At 41.2% G+C, this 27798-nt stretch overlaps 1 protein-coding gene across 1 annotated transcript; it reads right to left on the reverse strand.

Moving 5' to 3' along the window:
- Positions 1-27692, reverse strand: LOC139953141 (protein dispatched homolog 1-like). Its single transcript, XM_071952560.1, is given in 6 exon segments — positions 1-2765; positions 2767-3950; positions 4229-4397; positions 4696-4819; positions 26857-27077; positions 27570-27692. Coding segments are annotated over 5 exon segments (3291 nt in total). The 5' UTR covers positions 26985-27077; positions 27570-27692; the 3' UTR covers positions 1-1079.
- Between the last annotated feature and the right edge of the window lie 106 nt (positions 27693-27798).

A 27798-nucleotide genomic window follows, 5' to 3' on the forward strand; every position in this document is an offset into this window, starting at 1 on the left:
ACTAAGATACAAACAAAAAACAGTACAAGCAAAAACAAAAAATGGCCAGATTAAACAAATAAATGGGTTTTGAGCATATTTTTGAACCGTTCCAGTGTGTTGGCTTCCCGGATGTTACGGGGAAGGGAATTCCAGAGCCGGGGAGCAGCGGCTTGAAAGGCATGATCTCCTGCGCGTGATTTAGTTTTGGTGATGTGAAGAAGTGTTTTGTCGTACGATGAGCGGGTGGCATAGGCGGATGATTTGAACGAAATGAGTTCTTGAAGATATGAAGGTGCTGTAGAGTGAATACATTTGAAAACAATGACGAGAAGTTTGAAATTAATCCGGGCTCGAATTGGTAGCCAATGAAGGCGACGTAACAATGGCGCACTCGGATGGTCGCGAGCAACGAGAAAGATTAGTCTGGCAGCCCTATTTTGTAGCCTTTGCAGACGAGTTAAGTCACCTTCATTGGCAATATACAGCAATGCACTTCCGTAGTCAATCCGTGAGAAAATTAGCGACTGAACAGCCAATTTACATGTCTCTTGGTTCATGAAGCGACGGATACGTGATAAGTTCTGGAGATGAAAACTGACACATTTAACGATGGAAGAAACTTGGCCACTCATGCTCAACGGAGGATCAATGACAACACCCAAGTTACGCAACGATTTAGATGGTTTTATCGTAACATCGCCAAGAGTCAAAGTAACGTTGGAAAGGCGGGGAGCGAACCTAGCGGAAGCTGCAACGAAAAACTCTGTCTTCGACTCGTTTAGTTGCAGCTTGTTGGTTGTCATCCTTACTCGCAGCTAAGAGCTGAATTGAGAAGGACGCGGCTACAGCGTGTTCGAGAAGCTGGCATGCAAGGGCGCCTTTGGCTGCCACACATCAACCCATTATGACCACGGAGCACAGTCAAGATCGAAAGTGTTTGATTTTTCCCGAGGGAGGAAATGCAAATCCAAAACGAGGCGATGGGCGCAGCCACTGCAAGTGATGGGGGACGTGCGCCCATAGCCTCATTTTGGGTAAGAATTATGACGTCATGCATAAGTATTAGGAGAGGCGTATGTGGTTTGCCCCGTTGGATACTACTGTCCCGTTAGGTCTAATGTTATTTGGTTAAGATAAAGATAACCATATCTGTCACGCTGTTCCTGAGTCTCATGGCTATCGTTGTGACCCTGATTTGCTGACCCGTTGCGATGGCTAGTGCGACGTTCTGAGACGTCATTCCACGCTTGATGGTTCTGACTATTAGCTTGATCTCTGTTGTTCTGCGCAAGAAAAATAGACTCTTCTCGAGGGGCAGCAAGGACAAGTCCCCTACTGATAGTCTGAACTCTCTCCCCAGTGACAATATGGCTTGCAAGTGGTGGGTTATCATAACTGTGAATGACGGTTGATAAAGGAGCCGGTTTGACAGCATTGCTTGGCTTCTCGCCCACCCTGCAGCATTCACAACATGGCAGGCAAGGTACGTCGCCACAACGCCCTTGCGGACCAATCGTGATGCAAAGGGCTTGGAAGAAGAAAGTTCCATGACTCCAACTGATACTGACTACGAGCATCAAGAATACTCCGAACTGATAGTAGACCACGACCGTAGCTGGCAGCACTATGGCCCCTGCTATGAAGGTCGACAGAGCAGCTATGGTGATAGCAGCCGTCATGGTTGTTAATGAGTAGCGAGTACGTTGGTCACGATCCGAGCTAGGAGAGAGCTTGAATGCCACACCGTAGTGAATGGTGAAATCAACCGATAACCCAACAGCCAACGTGACAATAGTCGCTTCGATGATATTCAACTCCCATCCAAGAAGAACAAGGCTAGCTACTGTTACAAAAACAGCACTTGTTATTGTAACCATAGCACAAATTGTTATTAATACATTCTGAATGACTAGGAGTAGGACTCCGGATGCTATCGCCAGCGTAATGACCATAGAGATTTGAGTTCCGGAGGCTAGACTCTGCTGAAGATCGTAGAACTGAAGTCCATAGTTGAATTCGGAAATAAACCAGCCATTGTGTAATGGATCCGGGGCTGAACTGATCTTCTCTTCCATCCAAGGATTAACAGACTTCCAGAATTCATCATTTGATGAATACAGATCACTTTTAGGAAATGTTGTGGTGAATGTGACATTGATAACCACAAGTCTCGAGTTGTTTCTCCCGAAGAAAAGTTCCGGGAAAAGGTCCTCTGTTGCGAACGCATAAAGGCAAAGGTCAAAGAGGGCGGGATCATACGGGAAATCAAATTGATTGCAGCAGGGGGATACGTCTTCTCCAGGGCGAGGGTTTGTACAGCTCATTTCCATATAGTTCTTGAAGTTTTCAATAAAGCATCTCACTGGTTCATCCGGATTGACAAAGCTTTGGTTACGGAGCTCGGCGCAGAAGTTTAGCATCCACGTTTGGTGTTCTGTCTCGTTGAACTGGAAACTATCGTCTAGAATCAACGTTCCAGAATCCCCAGGTTCCCAGTGATTCCCGTTATCTACAGCCTGGACGCCCCAAATGACGGTACCTTTGGCATCATAAGTATCTTCCTTACTGAACGAAAATTCTTTTTTGTAAACAAAATCGTACTGCTCAAATGGGTGAGAGATTGCGAAGAACTGAAAGTCAGCTTGGGAAGGAAGTTGAAACCCGGGTTGAAAGAATATCACATAAGCACCACATATCATCAACAGTGTGAAAAGGGTTATCCATAGATATCTAAGTTTACTCACTAGGAATGGGATAACGCGCTCAAAAACTACGCTTATGGGGTTTGAACAAAATATTGTTCAGACATATCGTGCATTTAGATTTGGTGGTTGTTGAACGCTGTTTTCTTGATCGACAGCAGCATAAGGTTATTCTATGTTGCATGACGATGACGGCAGGCAACAGTGTAAGGGTCAATACTAGATTCATTATGATCGAGGTACCAGCGAAAACAGCGAAGCATTTGACCGCGGTGGTGTGGCTGACAACAGTCGCAAAGAGTGCAGCTGATGTAGTTGCACTTGTGACGAACATCGTGACCGAAGCATGACGTAACGTCTCATAGACAAGTAGTGGCAGGTCCTCTATACCAAGCTTTGCTCTCGACTGCTTCCACAAGTCCATAAACACAAAGGTGTCGTCAGCACCGACGCCTATAATCAGAATCACGGTCATGAAGTTCCCAAACGGAAAGAAGGGTCTGCTGAAGACAACAGTGAAGAAAAAATACCCAAGGACCAAGGAGAATACCATGTTGAAAAGTGCCGTGAGGGTGACCAAAAAAGACCCGGTGTACACCCATATTAAGAAGAACACGAGGCCTATCCCAATGCCCATGTACAGGGTATCTGCAAAGAGGCTCGAGGAAAACAGTCTGAACTTGATGAAAAACTTTACAGCCTTGACCGTTGTGATCCCATCTTCGTATAAAACCGGCATGATGTTCTCTGTATAGATGGTTTCGAGTGCATCTTTCTGTTGGCTGTGTATCGGGTAAAACACGGCATTGATTCGACTCTCTAGTGGTGTCACGCCGTCTAGAATATCCTGGGTGAAAACTGCCGGTAGGAGATAGTACAGCACGGTATGGGGACCGAAGTCATGTTGACTACATTCAGCGGGAATCGAACCGGGTGCGGCTGAACTCAGCTCTAATCGTGTTATGTTGTGCAAATACGGTGCGCAGCGTTCAAGTATACTCATAGTAGATGTTACATCATCGTCTGTTATATCCGCACACGATGACTTATTGGAGAACAGTGCTATGTAATTTCCTAAAGACCATGTGCTGGGGCAGGCTCTGTCCGAGTAGTTGCCGACACAGAGGCAGTTCGACATGAACAAGGGATGGTTCGTAACGAGCTGTTCCTCGGTAGTGCAAACCGACTTGATGGCCAACGTTGTTAGAGTGTTTCCACCTTCTACTTGTTCAAACACCATGACCGGAACAAATTCGCCCCAATATTCTGTACAAACAAAACAAAGCAAACATAAAAAAAACAATTATTCGAGAGTTCCTCAAAAGTGCCGTAGGGGGCGCAATAGCTTGGTTGTTTTCTTTCGAGTTAGGACACGTTACGTCTCCTAACTTAGAAACAGACATAAGTTTTTTTAAGTTTCAACAGAGTCCAAAGTTAGGAGTATCATTTTGAAATGAGAAAAAGGGTGAACCAAAAAATGAAGGCTACACAGAAGAAAGAATTTGTTTTAATACGGATGGGGAGATGTTTCACTGTCAACTTACCGATGGAATAACAGAACTGGACACCAGCATCAGTTCCGGCCTGTCGTTTTATTCTTGGTTGGCTATTGTATACCGCTAGAGGGAGACTCACCACCTGGTCTTCATCTTCCATAAGGTTACTGAGACTAATTAATCGTGATTGTATCACTGTACCGCGCGTCTCGAAGCCCTGTGGAGAACAACATTATAAAGGATATCCCTTTATGGTGCCTGACGTACAATTTAATTGTGTTATCATAGCCTTCATATTTTGTTGTTCTGATTTAAGTTTGGTTGATTGTACATAAACTACGAATGCCTGTTTGCTAAAAGAATCCTTCATAAAGTGAACATGTAAACTTATGTGTACACAGTCAGTATGCGATACAAAGGGTTGTCCACATAATTTGAACGTCAGGCGCAAACAGCTCATTTTAATTGACTTGATAAAAAAATAGATAAAATAATAAAACACTAATACTAAATACCTCTGACGGGTCTGAAAAGTCCGGGAGCTCGTATGCTGTTAATGACAAAGTTGTAAGCACCCCCACCGTCAGGAAAACGAGCAGGCAGATCACGTACCAGAAACGAGATAGGAACCTTGAATACCTACACGTGGTCAAAATCAAAACAACAAGGTCTTGATCAAGTTACGATCAATAAATAAACAAGAGTAATTTTATTCCCTCCGTATTGAAAACAATTGAGGCAGCCATTAACATGATTTACGGCGGGATTTACTCCAATCCATAATTCTCGTTGTCGATAATTGATAACTGTTTTAATGTTTTCTCAAAAAGTAAAGCATTTCGTGGAATAATGTTTCAAGAGAAGTCTTTTACCATTACCGTCTGTAAACCCTGTAAGTAATTTGTGAATCTGTGAGTTTTTTTTTTCCGAAAGTGTATAATGGCTTTAATCAATAAATGAATAATACAAACAAAATGTTTAGATCAATTATCCGTCCTTTCTCTTGAACAAAGATTTACGCGTCATGGTTGATGATCCAGTACTTCATTTAGTTTCCCTACATACCTACATACATACATACATAAAGGCCATTTGTAAAGCGTCACTAAGCCAACAACGCAGCGCGTTAGGTTGGATAAAGATAACGTTTGATACACTTATTGACTCCCTTATTGCGGTTGTGAGTATATTCTAGTGTTTAGAGCAAGATGAGACAATGTGCGACCTGGAGCAGACTTAAAGGCAGTGGAAACTAATGGTTACTCAAAAAATTAATAGCATAAAACCTCACTTGGTAACGAGTAGTGGGGAGAGGTTAATAAAGGTTTTCTCGGTCAATTTCGGCAAATGAGCAGCCAATTTAACCACCAAGCTATTCTAATTCGCGCGAAATCGAATGCTACTGAAAACGGTAATTCGATTTCGTTTTATGATTAGTCAAATGTAATGTTGCGCCATAGATTTAATAAAATAACCATTCAATTTAAAATTCATCAAAGCAGCATTCAAATTCTGAGGGGGGGGGGGGTGTCACGAAAAAGAATAACGGTACGCTAAATTGAACAGAGTGCTAAAGGAATTTGACTCGACTCTAAACGAAATTGAATGGCTGAATTCTGAATTTGAAACGCAGTAACTAACGAGGAGAGGCAAAACAGCTTTAATTCGAACGCATGAAAATGAAATTGACTGCTCATTTGCCGGATTTGACCGAGAAAACCTATAGTATACAAATATGGACTGCTTCGAGTGCTGGTTAAAACTACGAATCCCGAGTTGATCCCCAGAGCGTTCTATTTTCCCGAGGGTACTGCACGCCGTGTGATAGTCGTGCACCATCACACGGCCGCCGACTAGTAAAACTAAGACATATCATGTGACGCGCTCTAAACCAATGAAAAGGCAGAATATTTGTAAGGGGTGTATATTATACAAATACTGACTTCTTCGAGTGCTATGGTAAAAACTACGACTCCCGAGGTGATTCCCGGAGCGTTCTATTTTCCCGAGGCGCAACCAAGGGAAAATGGAACGGTCCGAGGATCACCGAGGGAGTCGTAGTTTTAACCATAGCACGAGTTAAATCAGTCAATATTTGTTGTATAACACCCCAACAGACTATTTATTATCTTCGTACACGTAACGTTCGTACGCGCGTTTCAGATACACAGATGCACAACTGATTGGGTTCGAGGTGGGTAAAAAGACGTCTGGGTACTGCACGCCGTGTGATAGTCGTCGGACGATCACACGGCAAACGATGCACTATCAAACGGCCGCCGTCTAGTAAATTAAGACATACCATGTGACGCGCTATACACCAATGAAAAGGCAGAATATTTGTAAAGGGTGTTATAATATGAAACACTGTGAGAAACGGCTTCCTCTGAAGTGAAATGCTGCTGCCTGGGTGATTCTGAGAGAGCTTACCAACAGAAGGGCCTCCCTAGTAATCCGCGTTGCGGGTCAAACTACCGAACAGCGCCTAGAAAAACATGGTTTCAGCACTTTAGCTCACTTCTCGGTAAACGAGTGCAATGTTACTCCAAGCCAGACGACGATCCTTTCTTCAATCTCGAAGTAGCAGATAGCCTGCCAATCAAGACTGGCCCTTTCACAATGACGGAGGTTAACACCTGTCTGAAAAGGTTAAGCAACACCAAGACACCTGGTCCCGACAACATCCCAGCCGTCATTTGGAAGAGCCCTTTATTTCTCAGCCATCTATGAGACTTCTGTAACGAGACCTATAAGGGAAATAAACCAGCAGCCTTCTCGTTATCCTCCATCATTCCTCTTCCAAAGAAAGGTGATCTTCAGCAACCTCAAATTACAGAGGAATCACACTATCACCTCTGGCCTCAAAGATTTACAGCTGACTGCTCCTAAACAGAATCGCCCCATATATAAACCCCATCCTACGGCCCAACCAAAATGGATTTCGCAAAGGCAGATCAGCACTTCCCCAGATTCTCGCCCTCAGAAGAATCATTGAAGAACTGAAAATCTCCAAACGTAAAGCATCATGTGTATTTGTAGATTTCGCCAAGGCTTTTGACAGTGTCAACAGAAAAATCATGCTGCACATTCTTTTGAATTACGGTGTCCCAGCTGAGATTGTCCAAGCCATCGCCATTACGTATGACGCCCCACTAAGCACTAGTCGTTGTCTGATTGTTGAGTTGGTCCCAAACAGCAAGGCATTACTATAGTCAAGCCTGGTAAGAATCAGAGCACGGACAACACGATGGCAAGTGTCCTTATCGAGGAATATTCTGATTCTAGAGATATTGCGCATCAGCTAGTTGAGACTTTTGCACAGGGATGTTAATTCAGCATGACACTCAATGAAGTGTCAAACCCAATACCGAGATTGCGCACACTCTCAGAGGCAGGAGGTGCTTTATAAGGTGATCGTTGAATATGCGTTATGTTATGCTTTCGCAGGAAGTTGCTATTGCACATTACCCTCCAATCCACATTTACCATATGTTTGGGCCCCAAATTGTCAACTTGCCATGGGTCTCAGAAATGTTTTCATTTTGGTTGTGATTTAGGGCCAACATTGGTCTTTTCATATCTGGGGCCGATTTCACTAACGTCTATGTTTGCGATCATCGCTAACACACTTGCGATGAGATCGCAAACCTCAAATACATCGCAATTGCGATGTCGCTAACTCTGCGTTTCACTAAAGTCATCGCAATTGCGATGACGTTAAAAGGGAAATAAAGTTTTTGTACGAGGCTAATAGTAGTGACCTTTGACATTCCGCAACAAAATCGTCGGTCGTCGCTCGAAATGAAATGGCAATGTGCAGTTTATATGTAAATCGTTGTCATGTTGGTGCATACGAACTATTGTGGACGATGTTTAGGCATTCATTTACAAAGGGTTAAAGCATTTATAGGCCTATGGCCTCTATTATAATGTAGATTTTAATAAACAGTTTTCGTTAATCTGTTGTAACGGTGGGATTGATAAAAATTCTGACATATCTGTCTAATATTATAGCTTCACACTGTCAATTTGCCAATACATTACACATTTTTTCTAAAAATGATGGTTAAAATAATCGGACCCATATAGTATCTCCTTTTTACCGATATTAAGGGGTTCTTCGCTGCAGTTGCGTCGCTGATAGTTGTCATCGGCAATCTGAGTCTACCAGGTAAAAGACCGCAAGACTAAAATAATGTAGCGCCACTCATTTTACTCTAAATCACGGACAATTTATACTTTAAAACGTACACCGCTATAACTATAAGCACATAATGGCGCAATGTATCATAAGTTTGCGAATTTTTACTTTGCGACCACTAACACGTCATCGCAAGATTGTCATCGCTAAATAAAACTTTGCGACGAGTATATTCAACGTTAAGTTTTAGTGAAATCGTCGGCTAAAAATCCATCGCTAAGTTGCGATGGATTTTAGATTTAACGATCGATTTCGGCGTTTGCGATGACCAAAACGCGTTAGTGAAATCGACCCCTGGCGAGAGAAAAAAAAAACTTGGGCAATTGTATTATGTTGTGCAGTTCGTAACAATAAATTGTAAGGGCAATTTTACACAATGTTGACATAATTACTATTTGTGTCCACGGCAAACAAAAGATTAATATTTTTTATAGTTTGTGGGTGGTAGGCATTTCAAAAAATAATTTAACACGTTGCCATGATAACAGCTCAGTGTTTAGGCCAGTTTAGGCCGGTTTGGGGGTCTGGAAACTTTTTTCTTCTTCTTCAATATTTAGTACGCAATCCCACCAACAAAACTTATTACTTAGCAGTTATGTTATTTACAAGTAATTGATGATACTAATAACTAAATACATTCCAACGTTGGCCCAACGTGTGAAATGTTATCTTGGTTGGAAAGTGACCCTTTGGACTGTACAACATTTCCTGACGTTGGCACAACCTTAAGATGACGATATCAGGTTGCCCACATATTAACTACGTTATTCCAACGTTGGAAATTGACATGTTATACGGCACAACAATTCCCGACGTTGGCATAACCTAAGGATGCAGCCGTTAGGTTGCCCGTATTTTAACTACGTTAAACCAACGTTGGAAATTAACCTGTTTTACTGCACAACGTTTCCGACGTTGGCATAACCTAAGGATGCAGACGTTAGGTTGCCCGTATTTTAACTACGTTAAACCAACGTTGGAAATTAACCTGTTTTACTGCACAACGTTTCCGACGTTGGCATAACCTAAGGATGCAGACGTTAGGTTGCCTGTATTTTAACTACGTTGAACCAACGTTGGAAATTGACCGGTTATACTGCAAAACGTTTCCGACGGTGGCACAACCTAAGGATGCAGACGTTAGGTTGCCTGTGTTTTAACTACATTGAGCCAACGTTAGAAATTGACCGGTCATTACTGCACAACATTTCCCGACGTTGGCACAACCTAAGGATGCAGACGTTAGGTTGGCCGTATTATAACTACGATGAACAAACGTTGAAAAACGACATGTTTCACTGCATAACATTTCCCGACGTTGGCACAACCTATATTAGCCGACGTTAAGTTGCCCCTATCATAACTAAGTTGTGACAACGTTGTAATTCTGACTGTTGTATTTCATACTGTTTACCAACGTTCGTACAACGTTTAAAAACTGACTAGTGTTCATAGGTTTTGGAGGTACGTCGGCCGGTCGACCACGTCAGAGCCAATGAACAACTCTCCCTTGGCAGCTACACCCACAGTTTACATACACGACGAACGTTGCAGAGGTTTCCTTTATTCTGATTCGTTACAGCAGGGTAAATATTCATGTATCGGCCTCTGCGATGACGAAACACCTGAAGCTTACACACTTACCCGCGCTATTCAAAGGCGAACGATTAGACTGTGTGCTCGTCACATACCAAGTAACACAAACAGTGCAGGACTGTCTTAACTCACATTGGCTGTTTACTCGGTATGTCACGAGCACACAGTCTATTCATTCGCCTTTGAATAGCGCGATTAGCTTACCGGGGGTTTACATGATTATTCATCCTGCTGTAATGAATCAGAGGGTGCACTCAATTAGCTTCCCTGGGTCGACCCCGATGTGGCGTATTTTATTTGTTTCCAGGACGAACGTGGGCACACAATTACCCCTCGTTCGTTTTGGAAAAGTCGCCTATTTTGTTTTCTAGTACGAACGTGTGCAGATGTTTACCCACGCTAACCTGGAAAAAACAACAGACTCATCATCACGTGAGACTTCTCGTCGTGACGTCAGTGCACCTCGGGTCAGCCCATAGAGTTATATATAAGAACTAGAGGGCGCACGAGTGATGCTTCGTGCACAAACGCCACGGGACCGCAAGATGACAAGCGCGTAATTCTGCACGCGCGTTGAATATGAAATACCCGTTTGAGTTTTTTTTTTATTGAACGCTCACGCGATGCTGTTTGTTCAACTTACAAAATGACCGCACAAACACACGCTGTGAGATGCCAGTTTTGTCAACTTAGAAAATGGCCGCCTGCGCGCATGCCGGGGCGCGTATATAGGCCAGTGCGCCCTCTAGTTCTTATATAAAACTCTATGGGTCAGACCCAAGTGACCCTATCCTCAAGCGGGGCTCTTGGGGCTGGCCCGAGGTGCACTGACGTCACCACGGGAAGGCTCACGTGATGATGTGTTTCTTGTTTTTTTTTGTATGCCGACTTTGCCGACGTTGGTCCAACGTATACATGTTAGCTGGGATAGGACTTCTTTAGGGTATCTGGAGCTTCTTTTGGTTGAGTGTAAAACCTAGTCGCTCTGCATCTGTGGTAGCCCTATATAGGACTCTTTCTCTGTACACAGGAACATAGTCCTAACTATTTAGGCCCGTTTCTGGGGCGGAAAAATTTCACAGCTTCATAACTTAAATCTTACCTGCAAAAAGCCACTAATTTCAACAGATTCACATTCCATGGCGGCATACATTTTTCTGCGGTGGGTTTTGGTCCTCATATTTTCCTCACAAATCCGTAATTTTCGTGAAATAATGCAGCTTCCAACGTTAAAAAATTCCCGTTTCGATCGTTTCTCACAGTGTTGTCTGTTGTCGTGCGTACGCGTATACATTCGCGTGCAAGACGCATTATGCAAGCTTAGACGCATGAATTCTTGGTCACCGTATCTTGACTGCACAGCGTCAACAACACAATTCAAAATTTGCGCGTCGTGCGTCTTGCGTACACACGGCAGACTGTGAGAGTACGAACAAAAATGGGAATTCCTTAACGTTGGGAGCTGCATGATTTCATGAAAATGACGCATTTGTGAAGAATATATGACGATCAAAACCCACCGCAGAAAAACATATGCTGCCATGGAATGTGAATCTGTTGAAATTGGTGCTTTCTTGCAGGTAAGATTTGAGTTATGAAGCTGTAAAAAATTTCCGCCCCAGAAATGTACCCTGATGTCAAGGACGTCACTGTAGTACAAAACGAAAGTGTAAGGCCGCCAGGGCTACATCTGTGGAGGACTTCCTCATTATGTAGTCCAGTACAATAATGAACACAAATGGAGCAAGTGTGTCGGCCTGTAAAACTCCCCAGATAACATGCATACGTTGGGCCAACGTCGGTAAACGTCGGCAAATTCGGCATCAAAATGAACGTTGAACAGACGTTGGGAAGGTCGGACTGAGTTTTTAAACGTTGTACGAACGTTTTTAAACAGTATGAAATACAACAGTCAGAATTACAACGTTGTCACAACTTAGTTATGCTAGGGGCAACTTTAACGTCGGCTATTTTTTATGTTGTGCCAACGTCGGGAAATATTATGCAGTGAAACATGTCGTTTTTCAACGTTGGCTCAACGTAGTTTTAATACGGGCAACCTAACGTCTGCATCCTTAGATCAGCACAACGTCACTTGCCAACGGTTGCCCTACCAACAATTTGTACGTTTGCCAACTTTGGGCCGACGTATATTTGTAAGCTGGGTCCTGCGTTCATTTTGAAGGAATTTAGCATGGCCTCCAGCTAGATGAAAGAACAATTGCTCGGTGTTTTCGTACAGTGTTTTCTGTAGTGATGCAAACTGCTAAAACTGAGACTAAAATAATTTTCGTGACATTTTGTTATTACTCATTTCCCGAAAACTACAATACCACAGCAAGTAATATTTTAAGGGAAGCTTTCAACTATCATTATCTTCAAACTGTTTAAGTGAAGTGTAAATCTGTGGACACGATGATATGTCGTCGTCGTCAAAAACCCTAACCCTAAACCTTCGTACTTCGTACATACACGGTTAGAAAGTAATGGGTTCAGAACGTGTTTAGAAAAACAAGGACAAACTAGACTTTAGTGAACAAACACAAAGCTGTTCTGTGTTCTTTTGCTTGGATCATGTGCTAAAATGACCACTGAGTCTATAACTGTAACAATTGAAAATAGGTTGTATATTTCTTGAGATATGGTCTCATTTCCGGTGGACCCGGAAGTAGAGGTCAACTTGAGGTCAAGGTTTTTCAAAATTAATCTCAAAATAATCTCCATGCCCCAATGAGTTTTAAAATTGGTCGTGTACTTCTTGAGATATAGTGCTGCAAAGATTTCCAAGGTAACTTGTCAATAGAGGGCGGTATATAAGATGTGTGGTATCAACATCTCTTTTTCTTTTTTAAGGCAAATAATGTTTAACTGAATTGTTTATCCCCAAAAAATCATTTAAAAAGTTGAATAAATGTACAAACTTGTATTTGACTCAGGATTGTTTGATTTGTTTGGTTTATTGAGTTCATGACACTATTTTTAGAGTCCATTGTCATGTGAAAAACTCCTAAGGGTAAAATCTTTGTATTTGGTCAGTGGTTTGATGTTTGATCTAGTAGTACGAGTGGATTTCACTGAACTCTTAACCACCAAACTCTGTGCTTATGATCACCACTTTCCGCTTACTGTGTTTTTCAAACATAATGCATGCACACAGGTTATGCTGGGCTAACAATTGAGAATAGAAAAGGTTACACTATCGATTTAAAGATAAGAATCAAACTTAAATATTAAAAAAAGAAATTATGTTTTGTTTCGTGGGGGGGGGGGGGATACAAATAATTTTTATTTCGGACTATTTCGGACAGACGACCGAACTCGCAATTCTGAACTGTGGGTTTTACACATCATATACATACATGTAGTCTTCAGCGTCCATCGTGCGTGCGTCAACAGAGCATGGAGAGGGGATGATCCGGCGGAATAATTTCCATTCCATCATTTTGCGACCATCATTTTCCTAGGGTTGAAATGTTTTAGATGCCTTTGGCTTTAGGGGTTTTTGACGACGACGTCGTCAAAAAACCCTATCTAATACGCACGTTCGTTTTAACGAAAACCCTAAACCTTCGTACTTTGTACATGCAAAGTAATGGGTCCAGAACGCGGTGAGAAAAACAAGGACAAATTTAACGCACGTTCTATTGAAAATCGTAAACCTTCGTACTTTGTGCGTGTACACAGTAAACGGTCCAGAACGCGAAAAAAAAATAGTATAGACTCCTCTCAAGAAGTCAACCACTCGTAGAGGTACATACTGTGTTGTATTACCAAAAAGGATATTTCACAATAACATGAAAGTGACTGCATCAAGTTTACAAATTAAAAATTCAAATGAAGACCACGTGGTTAATTAATTAAGAATTTTAACACTTTTTTTATTAGAGTAAAGCTTATGTTCTAAGCTTCAATTTGATTTATGATAACTCTTTTATCCTTGTACTTTAGGAGACGGCGGGGCCTAAACAAAAACGCTGTACAAACGCTATGGGGCTTTAGGCGGAAACAAAGAATAATAATTACAATACAAAAAATAAAAATATCGACGAAAAAAATACCTGGTCCGACGGTAGGTCGGAACAGCTAAAAAGACTGCGCTGTACAACAATTGAGTAGACTCCTCTCAAGCCTCTCAGGTAAGTCACAACTCATGACAGGTACATACTGTATTGCATGTACCATAGGGAATGTTTAAAAATAACATGGAAGTGACTGTATCAGGTATATTCAAATGAAGATTAAGTGGTTAATTAATAGTAATTTTTTATTTTTATTTTTTATTCACATTATTTAAGCTTATGTTCTCAGCTTAAATTTGGTAAGTTGTTTAACTCTTTTATTTAACTTTTTACTTTAGGAGATTAGGTTTAAAGAAAAAAAACGTGTACAATTGCTATGGGTTTAAGCCGGAAACAGAGAAGAAAGACAAATCAAAATCTCGACGAAAACAATACATGTTCCGACGGTAGGTCGGAACAGCTAAAGACCACCCGTGTTGCACATTATTTGAGTGTTTTCAGATGCATAAAAAAGGGCTTCAGACCCGAAGAATTATGCTATTTGAGTGATAAACAACTTCCTTCTAAAAAACTACATAAGTTCAGAGGAAGCCGTTTCACGCAATGTGATCAACAGCTCGCCATTGCTCGTTACCAGCAAAACAGATCCATAGTTATTTCGATGAATTGTCAATAGTGTATACTTTTGACTGTGACCAATTTGATAAAGGTTTAGTAGGTTGACAATCTTTATCTTAGTCTCCTGCAATGTTTCTTCCAGAAAGGTGGACTGTTTCTGCATCCGGGTACCCCCCACGAGCTGAATTTCGTTTTACAAACCCCTGAATAGAAGCATGGACATTGATTTGCTGCGATTTCTTGCTGTTTTCTGTCTTCTTTGTATGTGTTGCATGACCTGTTTGTGTTTTCTGAGGGGATCCCCCTTTAAACTACCTCATACACATAATACAAAGGGAAAATGACTCAAAAAAAAAAATGACTCATAAAATTATAACATATATTTTTTTGTATGCGTACAATGATGTCCAAAACTTAATATGTTTTTGCTTGTTTCCGCTCACCAACCAAAGTTAATACAAAACGTCTCTTAAGGCCGAGCCACACCTTGACGTTTAAGTCTGCCTATGCCGACGTCTGGAAATGTAGATAAAACGGGGACATACGCTTAAAAGGAAGGTATACGTTTGGTAGTTACTAAAAACAAAAACTGACTAGGTAACGAGCATTGGAGAGCTGTTGATAATATAATAAAAAATTGAAAAACGACTCCGTCTGAAGTAACATAGTTTTTGAGAAAGAGGTAAATTCTCACTAAAATATTAAAAGACAGTTCTAGCGCCAAGAGTGTTTTTTTTTTTCTTTCATCATTTTCTCGCTGACAAATTAAGCCCAAATTTCCACAGGCTTGTTATTTTATGCTTATGATGGGATACACCAAGTGGGAACACTGGTCATGATATACTAATGAAGATCACCGACTACAAAATTTGCAACTAAATAGACTGAAACCGAGTCATTATGAAAACGGTGCTTGTCTTAGGTGAATTAGGGGAAAAGACGCGGAAACTGCATAAAATAGTAATTAAATGAGATTTGGCAGAATATCAGTATTTTCCTTTGTGCCTAATAAAAAAAAAAGAATAGCAAGAATGTAGTAAATCGTTATATCGTGCAGCCATGTCAGAGAAATTGCAAAGATTGTCGAGAAAGACATTAAATTTCCATAAAAAGAGAAAAGAAACATGATTTCCTTATGTCTCTGTGCACAAAACTAGGCACATGTTACCTCAGCAATAGACTGTGCAAGTCTCGCGCGCACCGGAGGGAGAAAACACGACAACTGAAGAACTTTATTTTTTTAATGAATCAAATCTTTGCTTTAATTTATTCTTAATGCTGAATCTGAACAACACAAATACCCTATAGAGCTTGTTTAAATTAGTTTTAGCTTTTTAAACAAACACACAATTATCGGTTAAAGTCTATGTATAGACAAAAGTAAAACTCTGGGACAAGGATGTTTGTTTGATCTTAAATTTTTTGAAACCCCTTTTGTAAATGTACGCCCGAAGGTGAAACTACTCACAGCTGGTTTATACGCGGACGCACGATGGTCGCAAGGGCGTTAGATAAACGCGTGACGCAGTTTAAAGAGGAAGCCGACGCCTAAACGACCAATGAAAAAGCTTTTCACCCCGCGCGACCAAAACAAGCGTCTGCGTAAGTTTCGTGATCGGAGATGGGCACAAATTCTCAATTTTTACCACGTAGGCTAACCTGACCTGAGGTCAAGTTTAAATATCGGTTTTTCTTCGTTATTATGTTGACTTTATTTTTACTTTTATATATGATGTTAATTAGTATTCGATTTTTAACAACATATGTCATTTTTATGGTCATAAACTACATTAAACTAAAGTAATGGACGAAACAAAATCTCCCCAACGTAAAACTCCATAAGGTTGGGACCACAATGGTCCCGGAAGTTCAAATCCGCGCGAGACTGGCAAAGTCTATGGCCGCGGTGCTCAACCTTTGCGCGCCCGGTGCGCGCCTGTCAAGATTTCCATCGCGCGACCATCGCGCGACCGAATATACGCCCCTCTTAATATTTATGCATGGGGTACGTCACAATGCTAACTCACAACGAGGCGATGGGCACAGCCACTGCAAGTGATGGGGACGTGCGCCCATAGCCTCATTTTGGGCAAGAATTATGACGTCATGCTTAAATATTAAGAGAGGCATCGTATAGACCGACCTTTATGGGCCTCTCACAATCGTTTGTCATGTTCACAATGTTGGTTGTAGATGTTAAAGGCAGTGGACACTATTGGTAAATACTCAAAATGATTATTGACATAAAACCTTTCTTGGTGACGAGTAAAGGGGAGAGGTTGATGGTATAAAACATTGTGAGAAACGGCTCCCTCTGAAGTGCCGTAGTTTTCGAGAAAGAAGTAATTTTCCACGAATTTGATTTCGAGACCTCAAGTTGAGAACTTGAGGTCTCGAAATCAACCATCTAAACGCACACAACTTCGTGTGACAAGGGTTATTTTTCTTTCATTATTATCTCGCAACTTCGATGACCGATTGAGCTCAAATTTCCACATGTTTGTTATTTTATGCATATGTTGAGATACACTAACTGTGAAGGCTAGTCTTTGACAATTACCAATAGTGTATACTGCCTTTAAAGTCACCTGGAAGTGTTTTTTTTTTTTTTTTTTTTTTAAATAAAGCTTTTGTCACTAATATAAATTATGTGTTTTGATGAGTGGAATGTGAATAAACAGTTAACTAAGGTTTTAAAAAATCAGTTCTTATGTTATTTACAAACTTAAGAGTAGACCCCGATCCGAGAGGGCGCTGTTCGTGACGTCAATCGAGGCAGACTTTGCCTGTAATGCGTAGAGTAAACACAATTGCAAAGTACATGCACGGACCAAGTCGTGAGTTTATGCCGACCAGGTGTATTGCTGCTGAATGCAGAAAAACACTTTTTGAAATGTACCAACTCACGACTTGGACGTACATGTACTTTGCACGTGTGTTTACTATACGCATTGCAGGCAAAGTCTGCCTCGATTGACGTCACAAAAGGGGTAGGCGGAGTCAGACCCCCACACAACTTTATATATTTTTTAAACATATAAATCGTGACAAACAATTACTAAAAAAATTGTTTTATTGTTCGTAAGCATATACTCTTATGTTTGAAAGAAAAATAATTATATTTCCAGGTGACTTTAAGGCCCTGTCACACATTGACGTTTTAGTCTGCGTATGCCGACGTATGCAAATGTATATACAACGTTGGCATCCAGTGAACTATCGATGTATATTTCAATTCTTAGCGTATAAAAGCGTATTCATAACAAGTTGGACGCATACAAACCGTATTAGAAACTTACATAGAACGTTTCCATACCGAATACTTAGCGTGTTGCCGGCGTTCACAACTTATGTCCTACGATAGTAGTCTAACTACTGCATAGCGCACGGCAGCGTTTTGCCGACAATCACATGTAGGAGCCTACAAAGAGGGTGCCTCTCGACGATTGAAATAGTAACTGCACCTGACTTCGCAGTTAGTAATCCTCCTGCGAACCCAAGTTGAATTCCCATAAACGCTGCCATTGCGCCATTAAACGGTAGCTGTAAGTTAGAAACACGTAAGTTATGTTGTCGTCCGGAACACGTCAAATACGTTCGACATATAGTACAGCGGATAAGCTCCCATATTATGAAGATTGTGCACTTTTTGAGGTCAAATCTGACTTCCCTCCACATCTAAAAATGTTTCTCATGGTCCAACCTAACTATGCTAGAAGTTTCATGCTTTTCTCAAAAAGTGCACACTTTTCTTGCTAAGCCGCTGCACTAATAAGTTCAAAGCACGTTACTCATAGGTTAGAAATAAGTTGTGGGTACGCTACACATTATCTCGACGTGTGACGACTTACAAGTGACGTGTGTAAACGTGTATCAACGATCGTATAACGCACGTACAACTTATGCGGAACTTATGAGCCACAAGCTGGCATACGTCGAGAATTGTGCACGCGCAGACATTATTTCTCGACGACCTCGCCTTATACGACGTGTATCAGCTTGTTTCAGTGTGCTCTTAACTTACACAAAATTTACCCATAACGTATTCGACAAACGTCAGCGTATTTGCCGAAATTGTCATACGCTGGCTAAAACGTCAAGCAAGGTGTGACAGGGCCTTTAGTAAAAACTGCTTTATTTATACAAATATCTTATTTTATTCCTTAAACGATTTTTTGTTTTGTGTTTGTTCTCTTTAAGCAGGATTTGAAACTTTGCATGGTGGAAATACCATATGGAAAGGTTTGCGGTAACACCATGTAATGACTATCTCTAACGAGTTGGGGTGGTTCAAAAGAACCGTTGGTTTCAACTCGACGTTTCGATCAGTATGCTCTGATCTTCTTGTGGAGTAAGCTGGACTCTGATGCTGCATGCTGCTTAAAGTACTGTGGAGGCGGATTTAGCTTTGTTCTCTTGTTGTAGTTTTGTGTTGTTATGCTGCAACATATTCCTTTGTTACACCGCCTAATAACTGCTTACATTGCTTTCTTCGTTAGGGGGCCCTTACTAGACAATTATCTGCTTTTAATGTAACAGGCATAACTCATTTTTAATGTTCCATTTTGCGTACTCTGTATTGTCTGCCATAATGGCTTTTCTCATAGCCGACTCGGTAGTGATCATCTCTTCACCGGGCCCATCGCGTTCCAGTCCCGTAGGACCGGATCAGTGTTTGTTTTCATCCGCACAAACTCCAGCAGTGGTATGGATACCTCCTTCACTTTTATTAGTTCGAAGAACAGATCATAAATATCGCCAACCATCATGTAAGTTTTCCTTCTGGTTAAATGCAGAAAAGGAAAGGAAACAAAATGGGGTTCCGCGCTCTTTTAATGTGAAAACAGATCGGACCTGTGCAGGCATTCTGGTCAAAAGTGCAAAACGTGATCGATTACACAAAGAGTTATTCAAACACACCCCGATCTTTCCGAATAACAAACTGATTCGGGTAAACAAAAATTATTCATGCGCCTCCATGGCCAACCCAATAATGAATAAAATAATTTAAAATTTAATTAAAAATAAATGATAATAATACTTATTCGGGTGCAACTCGGTATCTCCGATAAACACCCTATATGACCCAGTCAAGGGTAACGGTGCAAAAAAAAACAAAAACAAAGTACAACTCAACAATGGAAACCACCCACGCGCGACTCCGACCTTCCTGGACGTAGGGTGACGTTACACGGTACAGACCGAGTGCTATATAAAATACATATATTTAATAAGTAAATACTCGACCCAACGTTTTGCCATCAAATGAGACATAGATATAAACATGTACAAATAGAAACGTATCCGGACGTGTTCCATAACGAGGTGGGGCAGACATATTCGATTAAACCCAAAACGACAGAGCTGGACTAAGGACAAAGGACACACACCTTTTTATCTCTTCCGCTACGTCTTGTCAGACGTAGAGGAATCTGCCCCTTGGTTTTCACTTCGTGAAAATACAAACGAGCTGTGTACGGCTCGTTTGCGCTTCTTGCGGTGTCTTACCCCGCGCAACATGATGCCTTGCATCATGTTCACGCGTCGACCCTTCGGGCCTACCCCAATACTGCCGTGGGCCGGCCGACTCGCCACTCCGTGGCTCGCCATTGTCCCACCACTTCGTGGCAATAACCACAAACACACCCCACAATCCACCGATTGCTCGGCAACCTGGTTGGCAACCACAGTGTTGCTCTACCCAACTGCGGTAGGCGTTTTGCTCTACCCAACTGCGGTAGGCGTGTTGCTCTACCCAACTGCGGTAGGCGTTCCTTAGACAATACTACTCCCCGGAGCGTTCTATTTTAAATAAAATAAAACGCTACGGGGATCGCCGAGGGAGTCATAGTTTTAACCATTGCACGAGTACAAGCAGTCAATATTTGTTTTATAACACCCCAAACATTTCTAAATACTGTACTATTATTATTAAGTTACAGACCTGAATGCAACAATCTACGGACGACGCAAATTAATAAAGATTGCAAAAACTTTACTGTGCTGCATGTAGTGTCGTGCAATCCGAAATGGATAAAGACTGTTAATTTACCATCCTCGCACACGCAACGGACGTCTGGGTACTGCACGCCGTGTGCTAGTCCTCGGACTAGCGCACGGCAAACCGACGCACTATCACACGGCCGATGTCTAGCAAAACTAAGACATGTCATGTGACGCGCTCTAAACCAATGAGCAGGCAGAATAATTGTAAGTGGTGTTATAAAGTGTTATATTGTACAAATATTGACTGCTTCGAGTGCCATGGTTAAACTATGACTCCCGAGGTGATCCCCGGAGCGTTCTATTTTCCCGAGGCGCTATCACACGAATACATAACAAGATAACATGAATACCGCTGAAATGCTCTCTTTAACAGCACTGAAAACATAACAGTACTTATTGTAGGAGCATTTTCAATTGTTAAACTGGTTAGTTTTACATAAAATGCTTAAACATTTTACCGAAATTTTCCGTTTGCTTATTGCAGCGGCCAACGTTTATGAATGGGTCCAGGCGGGAGTTTTGTTACAAAACGTCACCCCTAAAATGGCTATAAACATCGACATAATGTGAAAGAATTATAGTTCATCCTCTGATTTTTTATACTGAATGTTATGATAAGGGATAGATCTTTCATTATCCCGGACAAATAATGAAAGACTCATGACACAAAGTATTTGTTGTTCGCTGTCTAGCACGGACAGGGTCAAAATTTATTTCTCTCAATTTTTACTCTTTTGTTCAACAGAAAACATTTAAACAAGGAAAGGAGTCAGCCAACTCAAAAGGTTTACAACAAAGTGGACAAAATGCCACTACACACAGTTCTTTTCCTCCAGTGATAATACTTGAGGACCTTCCTGATGTCTACCGGGAATCCAAGAACATTCAATTCAAATAAGTTCGCCGCGGACTTACAAAACATTGCATCCCAATATAAACGGCTTTGGAAGTGTCTACTCCAAAGCACTGACTCCACCTCACAGTGTCTATTACCGGTGAAGCCAAAGGGACCTGGCAATAAAAACAAGCATGCACATGAGATTTAATGGCTGACACCTTAATTTTTGTCTCGTTATAAGTATACATGTATACATAATACATCACCTGCTCCGAGCGTCTGCCGAAGCATTTCTCATAGGAGTCTACCTGAAAGACACTATGAATTCAAGCTAATTATTTATATTTTATCATAATTTAAGTACATATTTTACAAACCACCTTTTCACCACATGATTGTAATTATTTTGCAGAGAACAACCTTATTCCATATTTGAACGTATCCCCGTCAAGGGTGATATTCTCAATTCCTCATAATAATGTGTCTTCATTATGGGAGAGGTGGGTGGGGGAGAAAAAATATTTTGACCTTCTCTATCCGTTGCCGAGACAGAGAGTGAACTGTAACACGGCTTACCGAAGCGTTATCGAACTACGCCGGTTGTGATTGGTTCTTCAAATTGATAGAACCTTTAAAACACGCATCATGATTGGTCCAGACCGTGCGTCTCCAAAAACAAGGAGACAATGAGGCCTAGCGGACCGGATCACTATTTGCCGTGGATAAATGAGTTTTTCTTCGATGCTCGAAATAAAACTTTATTCCTGAAAGTTTAAACAAAATCCCTCCGTACATCCTCTGGATATTAAACGTTTCTTGTGAGTATTTTTTGAAAAAATGGTTTCTGCCTATACTTTGTTTCCACGCAAACGATCGTCTGTTGACGGACGGGAACATTCGCCACAGGTAATGTTAATTCTGAGGCATAACATGTAAGACATGTCGTTTACGCTAAATATATGTTGCTTATTTAATTATTAAACTACTAAAGCAGTTGGCAATGCAAAACAAAAATCATTTACGATGTTTTCTAGTGTAGACATTGGGTGAGTTAACACTATTTAGAGATAAACGCACCCTTTGATTAAATGGACCCGTCCAGGCAGTCTCAACGGCCGCGCCTGCGTTCAAAGGGTAGAACGTTTTCGAAATCTGTTAGGTTTATATAGGGAATGTACGTGCACTACACAGCGCGCCGTTTGCGTAGGTTCGTATGGAGAGCTTCGACCGGCGCTCGTCGGGAGAGAAGAATGAGATTAGTTTCAACGTAGGTGGCGGGTTCGTGGCGCGACCCCTTCCGCCCCCCCCCCCCCCGGCCGTCGTCTAGCAAAACTAAGACACGTCGTGTGACGCGCTCTAAACCAATGAGCAGGCAGATTATTTGTAAGGGGTGTTATAAATAACTTTATGGTATACACCAATGGACCGATCCGGCCAAACAATCAAACTGTGCGCGTTCACCCATTTGACCAATCACAGCAATGATTGTGGTCGGACAAACTCGGTTATGCGTGCGCGTATATTTGGCAGGCGCGGCAGAATCGTGCAGAATGTCATAGACCTTGTCGCAAATACCAATGCGCAAGCGCAGACTGTTGAATGAGGTGCATTGTGGGATAATGAATCAAATTTGTAATCAGCTAGACCACAATGCACCTAATTCCAAGCTTTACGCGCGCGCCCCAGTATTTGCGAAAAGGTCTATTGGGAGTGTTCGTACACGTGTCTTGCTCACGTGCGCGGTGGGCGGAGCTTAGGCCGTTGCCGAATTGGCGACTTTGGCTACAGCTAACAGCTAGGGCGCGCGCGTCTGCTATTCTTCAACAGACGCGCTGTCCTGGCTAACCATAAGAAACACACTCATAGACGTTTCCACAGTAAGCTAAGAGAGCCACCATTGCTCCTCCCTACTGTTAGGTCGCCAGAGACCAATACTGTAGTTAACCTGTCTGACATGGTCCTTTCTGACCCACAGGTTAAACTCCTCTCAACGGGTCTTAAGTTTTGCCCCACACCCAGAGAACCTAACTAACTTCTTTTCCAACAGGACATGGCCCAATTCAATCGTAGGTTACGCCTACGTGAATACTTTCATGTAGAGCCCTCCATGGATGACGAGTCATCTGTGGAGACCCAACCTATTCCCCGCAACCGCTTCAGGGAAACGAGTACTTGGGTTACCCCCTAGGAACCGAGATGTGTCTCTAGAGACATACATCAATTCGGTTACCTCCGAGGTTCTTAAGGCCCCCAGTGCCCCTACTCCCAATAACCTCCCCCAAGATGAGCGGCACGCCCTTACACAACTCCGCCAATCACTAGACATAGTGATTAAACGGGCTGACATGGGGTCCGCAGTTGTAGTCATGAACACACAACACAATAGGAAACATATTGTCTTTATTGGAAGTTCAATTTTGTGTTTTTAATCAGATACAAATGAGTTACGAAATGCTACATAGCAGTGGCAATGAAGTAACCTTCAGATTGTTCAAACAAAATTGACTTGATACCTTCGGACGACTCAATTTATGAAAAGATGGTTTATTATCAATAACAAATACACAATAACACAATTCTGCTCAGAGAGTTTAATTTTGTACAGATAAAAACTATATAGTGTTGTTTTCCTGCATCAAATCAATGGATTTTAAAAAGTTCAGCATTCAAAAGTGATATTGAATGTTTCCATGAAGCTTTTCCCTATTTTCTTAATTTTGTTTGTAAATTCTCAAATAACCATGAAATTACATTAGCTATGAGGGGTGCCAATTGACACCCTCCATGAAGAGTCTATACTCTTAATGTACAGAAAATGAAATCAATTAAAACATGATAACCATAAAGTTGCTTTGGCTGTGAGCGGTGCCAATTGGCACCCTTCATGAAGAGTCTATACTCCTATGTACAGAGAGTAAAATGAATACAAAAAGGCACACAATAAAGTTGCTTTGGCTATGAGGGGTGACGATTGGCACCCTTCATGAAGAGTCTATACTCCTATGTACAGAGAGTAAAATGAATACAAAAATGCATACCATAAAGTTGCTTTGGCTATGAGGGGTGCCAATTGGCACCCTTCATGAGGAGTCTATACTCCTATGTACAGAGAGTAAAATGAATACAAAAAGACAAACAATAAAGTAACTTGGCTATGAGGGGTGACGATTGGCACCCTTCATGAAGAGTCTATCAGAGACTGAAATGGATACAAAAAGGCAAACCATAAAAATGCTTTGGGTATGAGGGGTGCCGATTGGCACCCTTCATGAAGAGTCTATACTCCTATGTACAGAGAGTAAAATGAATACAAAAACATATCTTTACAAGCCCCGAGTGACAGCTTTTACTTTGCATTTCTTTTGATTTGCGGGGTTTTTTTTTCAAATAGTTTTTTTTTCTTCTGTTTTTGTTAATTACATGTAAACGCTTTGTGTCTGTTTATGAAATGGGGGACGTCAGTCTTATCCTGGTCCATACCATCGATGATTATCGTTGTCAGATCTCTTGGCTGGTGTCTTGCTCGCTCTCTAGCGTTTTGGTACTCCTTGCTCTCCATTAATTCTGCATCATACAAATAGAAACGGGTGGATAATTTTTGTGCAGCAGTACGTAACGACTTCCGCGTTGTTTTGCTGCAAATACTGTTATTTTAATAATAATGTGGTGCATTCAAGTTGCTTTCAAGTTGCATTATTACTGTAAACTACACCTATAGAAACTTGTGAGCATTGGGCAACGAGGTTGCTTCAACAAGTTCAAGTAGGCTACTGAATCTGCACCCTAAAGTCAGATTACTCTCGGATGGGTCACTATAGTTTGGTCACTAGTTGCACTGTCTCAAGGCATTGTGTACAAATGAACACTCTTTTGATAAACAAACATATCCCCATACTTTCTAAAGAAACAGTCCGTGCTATAAGTACAGCTCATGTACTCAAGTTGTACCATAGAGCATGGTTGTACTAATTAAAACCGAGCCTTTTTGATGTTTTGCGGTTGTAAAATGAAATCCCTTTTATGGTGTGAATCCTGATCTCTACACACGAACTAAAAATATCAAACAGTGTAAGTCGCAAATTAAATGTCATCATATAAACTTGATTTTACAGGACCTCCTTTCGTGGGTGCTCTTCCATACATGATAGAATCCCCATACCCTTGCTCTACTATGCCAAAACCAACCTTGTGAATTTTGTGTAGGTTGCAGAGCTTCTTATACAATAATTCTGTCACGTCATTGTAGTAACTCGGAAATGCTTTTTGTACTAAATCCGATAATTTATAGCTAAATCCTAATAGAAAATTAACTTACATAAGTAAACCATAACATGTCGATCCAAACATAATGTCACAATATCAGTCCCTGTCCTGACTGCATGCCATGGATCAATCCATGCTCCAAGTCCAACAGAACACAAGCCGCTCATGTAAACAAACAATGGAAGTGTTATGTTGACATAAACAGTTAGACTGGTGTGATCATTCTTGTATTTTTTATTCGTCCAGTTTTACCAATGTTAAGGCATTTAAAAAAAAATGAAAAAAAAACTTATTTTTAAAGAGAGCCAGACAAGTCTTTACCATGGCAATGATAAATTGCTGCAGATGGTCGGCCCAAACAGATGTGAGGTGCTCGTAAGAAATCGTAGTCAGTTGAGAAAGAGGAGTTCGATTCTCGTTCGTTTGGGGCCGTGTCCAAAATAGAATGTAAATTATCCAGGAAATAAATCATTTAAGGCAACAATATTTCCAGGGAAGTTTGCCTGTATCATGAAAGTTTACAATCCAAGCGTAATATTACGTTGAAGCCATTATACACTTTCGCAACAGAAAAATAAACATCACAGATTTACAAAAAAATTACTGGGTTTACAGAAGGTAATGGTGAAATACTTCTCTTGAAATATCATTCCAAGAAGTGCTTTACTTTTTGAGAAATCATTAAAACAATTATAAATTATCGATATCGAGAATTACCGATTTAATTTAAACACATGTCATGACGCGGCGAAACCTGCGGAAACAAGGGTGGGTTTTCCCGTTATTTTCTCCCGACTCCGATGACCGATTGAGCCTAAATTTTCACAGGTTTATCATTTCATGTATTAGTTGTGATACACGAAGTGTGGGCCTTTTTTAATTTATAAGTAGTGTTAGTCAATAATTATATAGTAATTTGGAACACTTTCCGTTTTCGCTACCACCTTATCACATTTTTACGAAAAGTTAGTACATCTTATTTGAGTAAATTGGATTATATTTTATTGCATAACGAATAAAAAAAATAGTGGTGGCAAGACACGGAAATGTGTACAGATTTTTAGCAACAAATGCTTGCGTTAACTTCAAATTTTGTCACGTCGAACACAGGGATGCGACCATCTGAAATACTTACATAAAGCATACACCACCTGGTCGTGGCCGTGTATCAATGCCGCCTCCTTTAAGATTTTCACGGCGTGCATCTTCGTGCGAATCCCGCAAACAGTCACCGTTCATGGAAGCTCTATGTGCACTAGTCATGATGTCGAATTAGTAATTCCGACCTGGGTGTTCTCGCTACTTTTCGTATTGTAGAGGTAGGGGGGGCCATGATGTGTCCTCCTCCTTCGTCCGCTTATTAATTAAAATAAGGATGCGCTGAATCAAGTCTTAAGTGTTCCTACTGTTTATTCCTCGACTTCTTCCAATGAAGGAACAATATATGCACTTACACAGTAGTATGGTCTCAACACAAAATTAAAGAAACAGAAAAAAAACCAAGCACCTGCCAGATGGAGATACTGAAGATAAATGAGAATAATACATAAATAATCTGGAGGTACAGAGATATAAGAACATAGGCTATTATTACGCTACCCGAGTATATGTACACACAAGTTGTGCTCTGTGTAATGGCGTCTGTTTCCAGGTAACGCACAGCCCACACATAAACTTTACCCAACTTGACCTAGCACACATGGCGAGTGTACATACATGTATTAACATTACACTACCCACTGTATACGTATACGTTGTGAACTTCACGTAACTGCCCAGCATAAAACTTATTTCTTCCCGCACAAAGTTCACATAAAGAACAACTACAAATATGAAAATGAGACTTACCACCAATCTCTATGTTGTTTAAACTCCCCTATTCATCTTATTGATGGACACAAAAATCACAATAAAAAGCAAATATCAGCAACAAAGTCGGCAATCTTTCAAGGTAATAACCACTCTCCACAATAATCGCAAAGCAAGAGGCCTTCTCGGTCCCCTGCCAAGAGCCACTTGGCCTCTCGTAAACACTACGCACTGAGAAACCCCCAATAAGCCAACTAATAATTAATCA

The sequence above is a fragment of the Asterias amurensis genome, chromosome 21, assembly GCF_032118995.1.
Source record: "Asterias amurensis chromosome 21, ASM3211899v1".
NCBI lineage: Eukaryota > Metazoa > Echinodermata > Asteroidea > Forcipulatida > Asteriidae > Asterias > Asterias amurensis.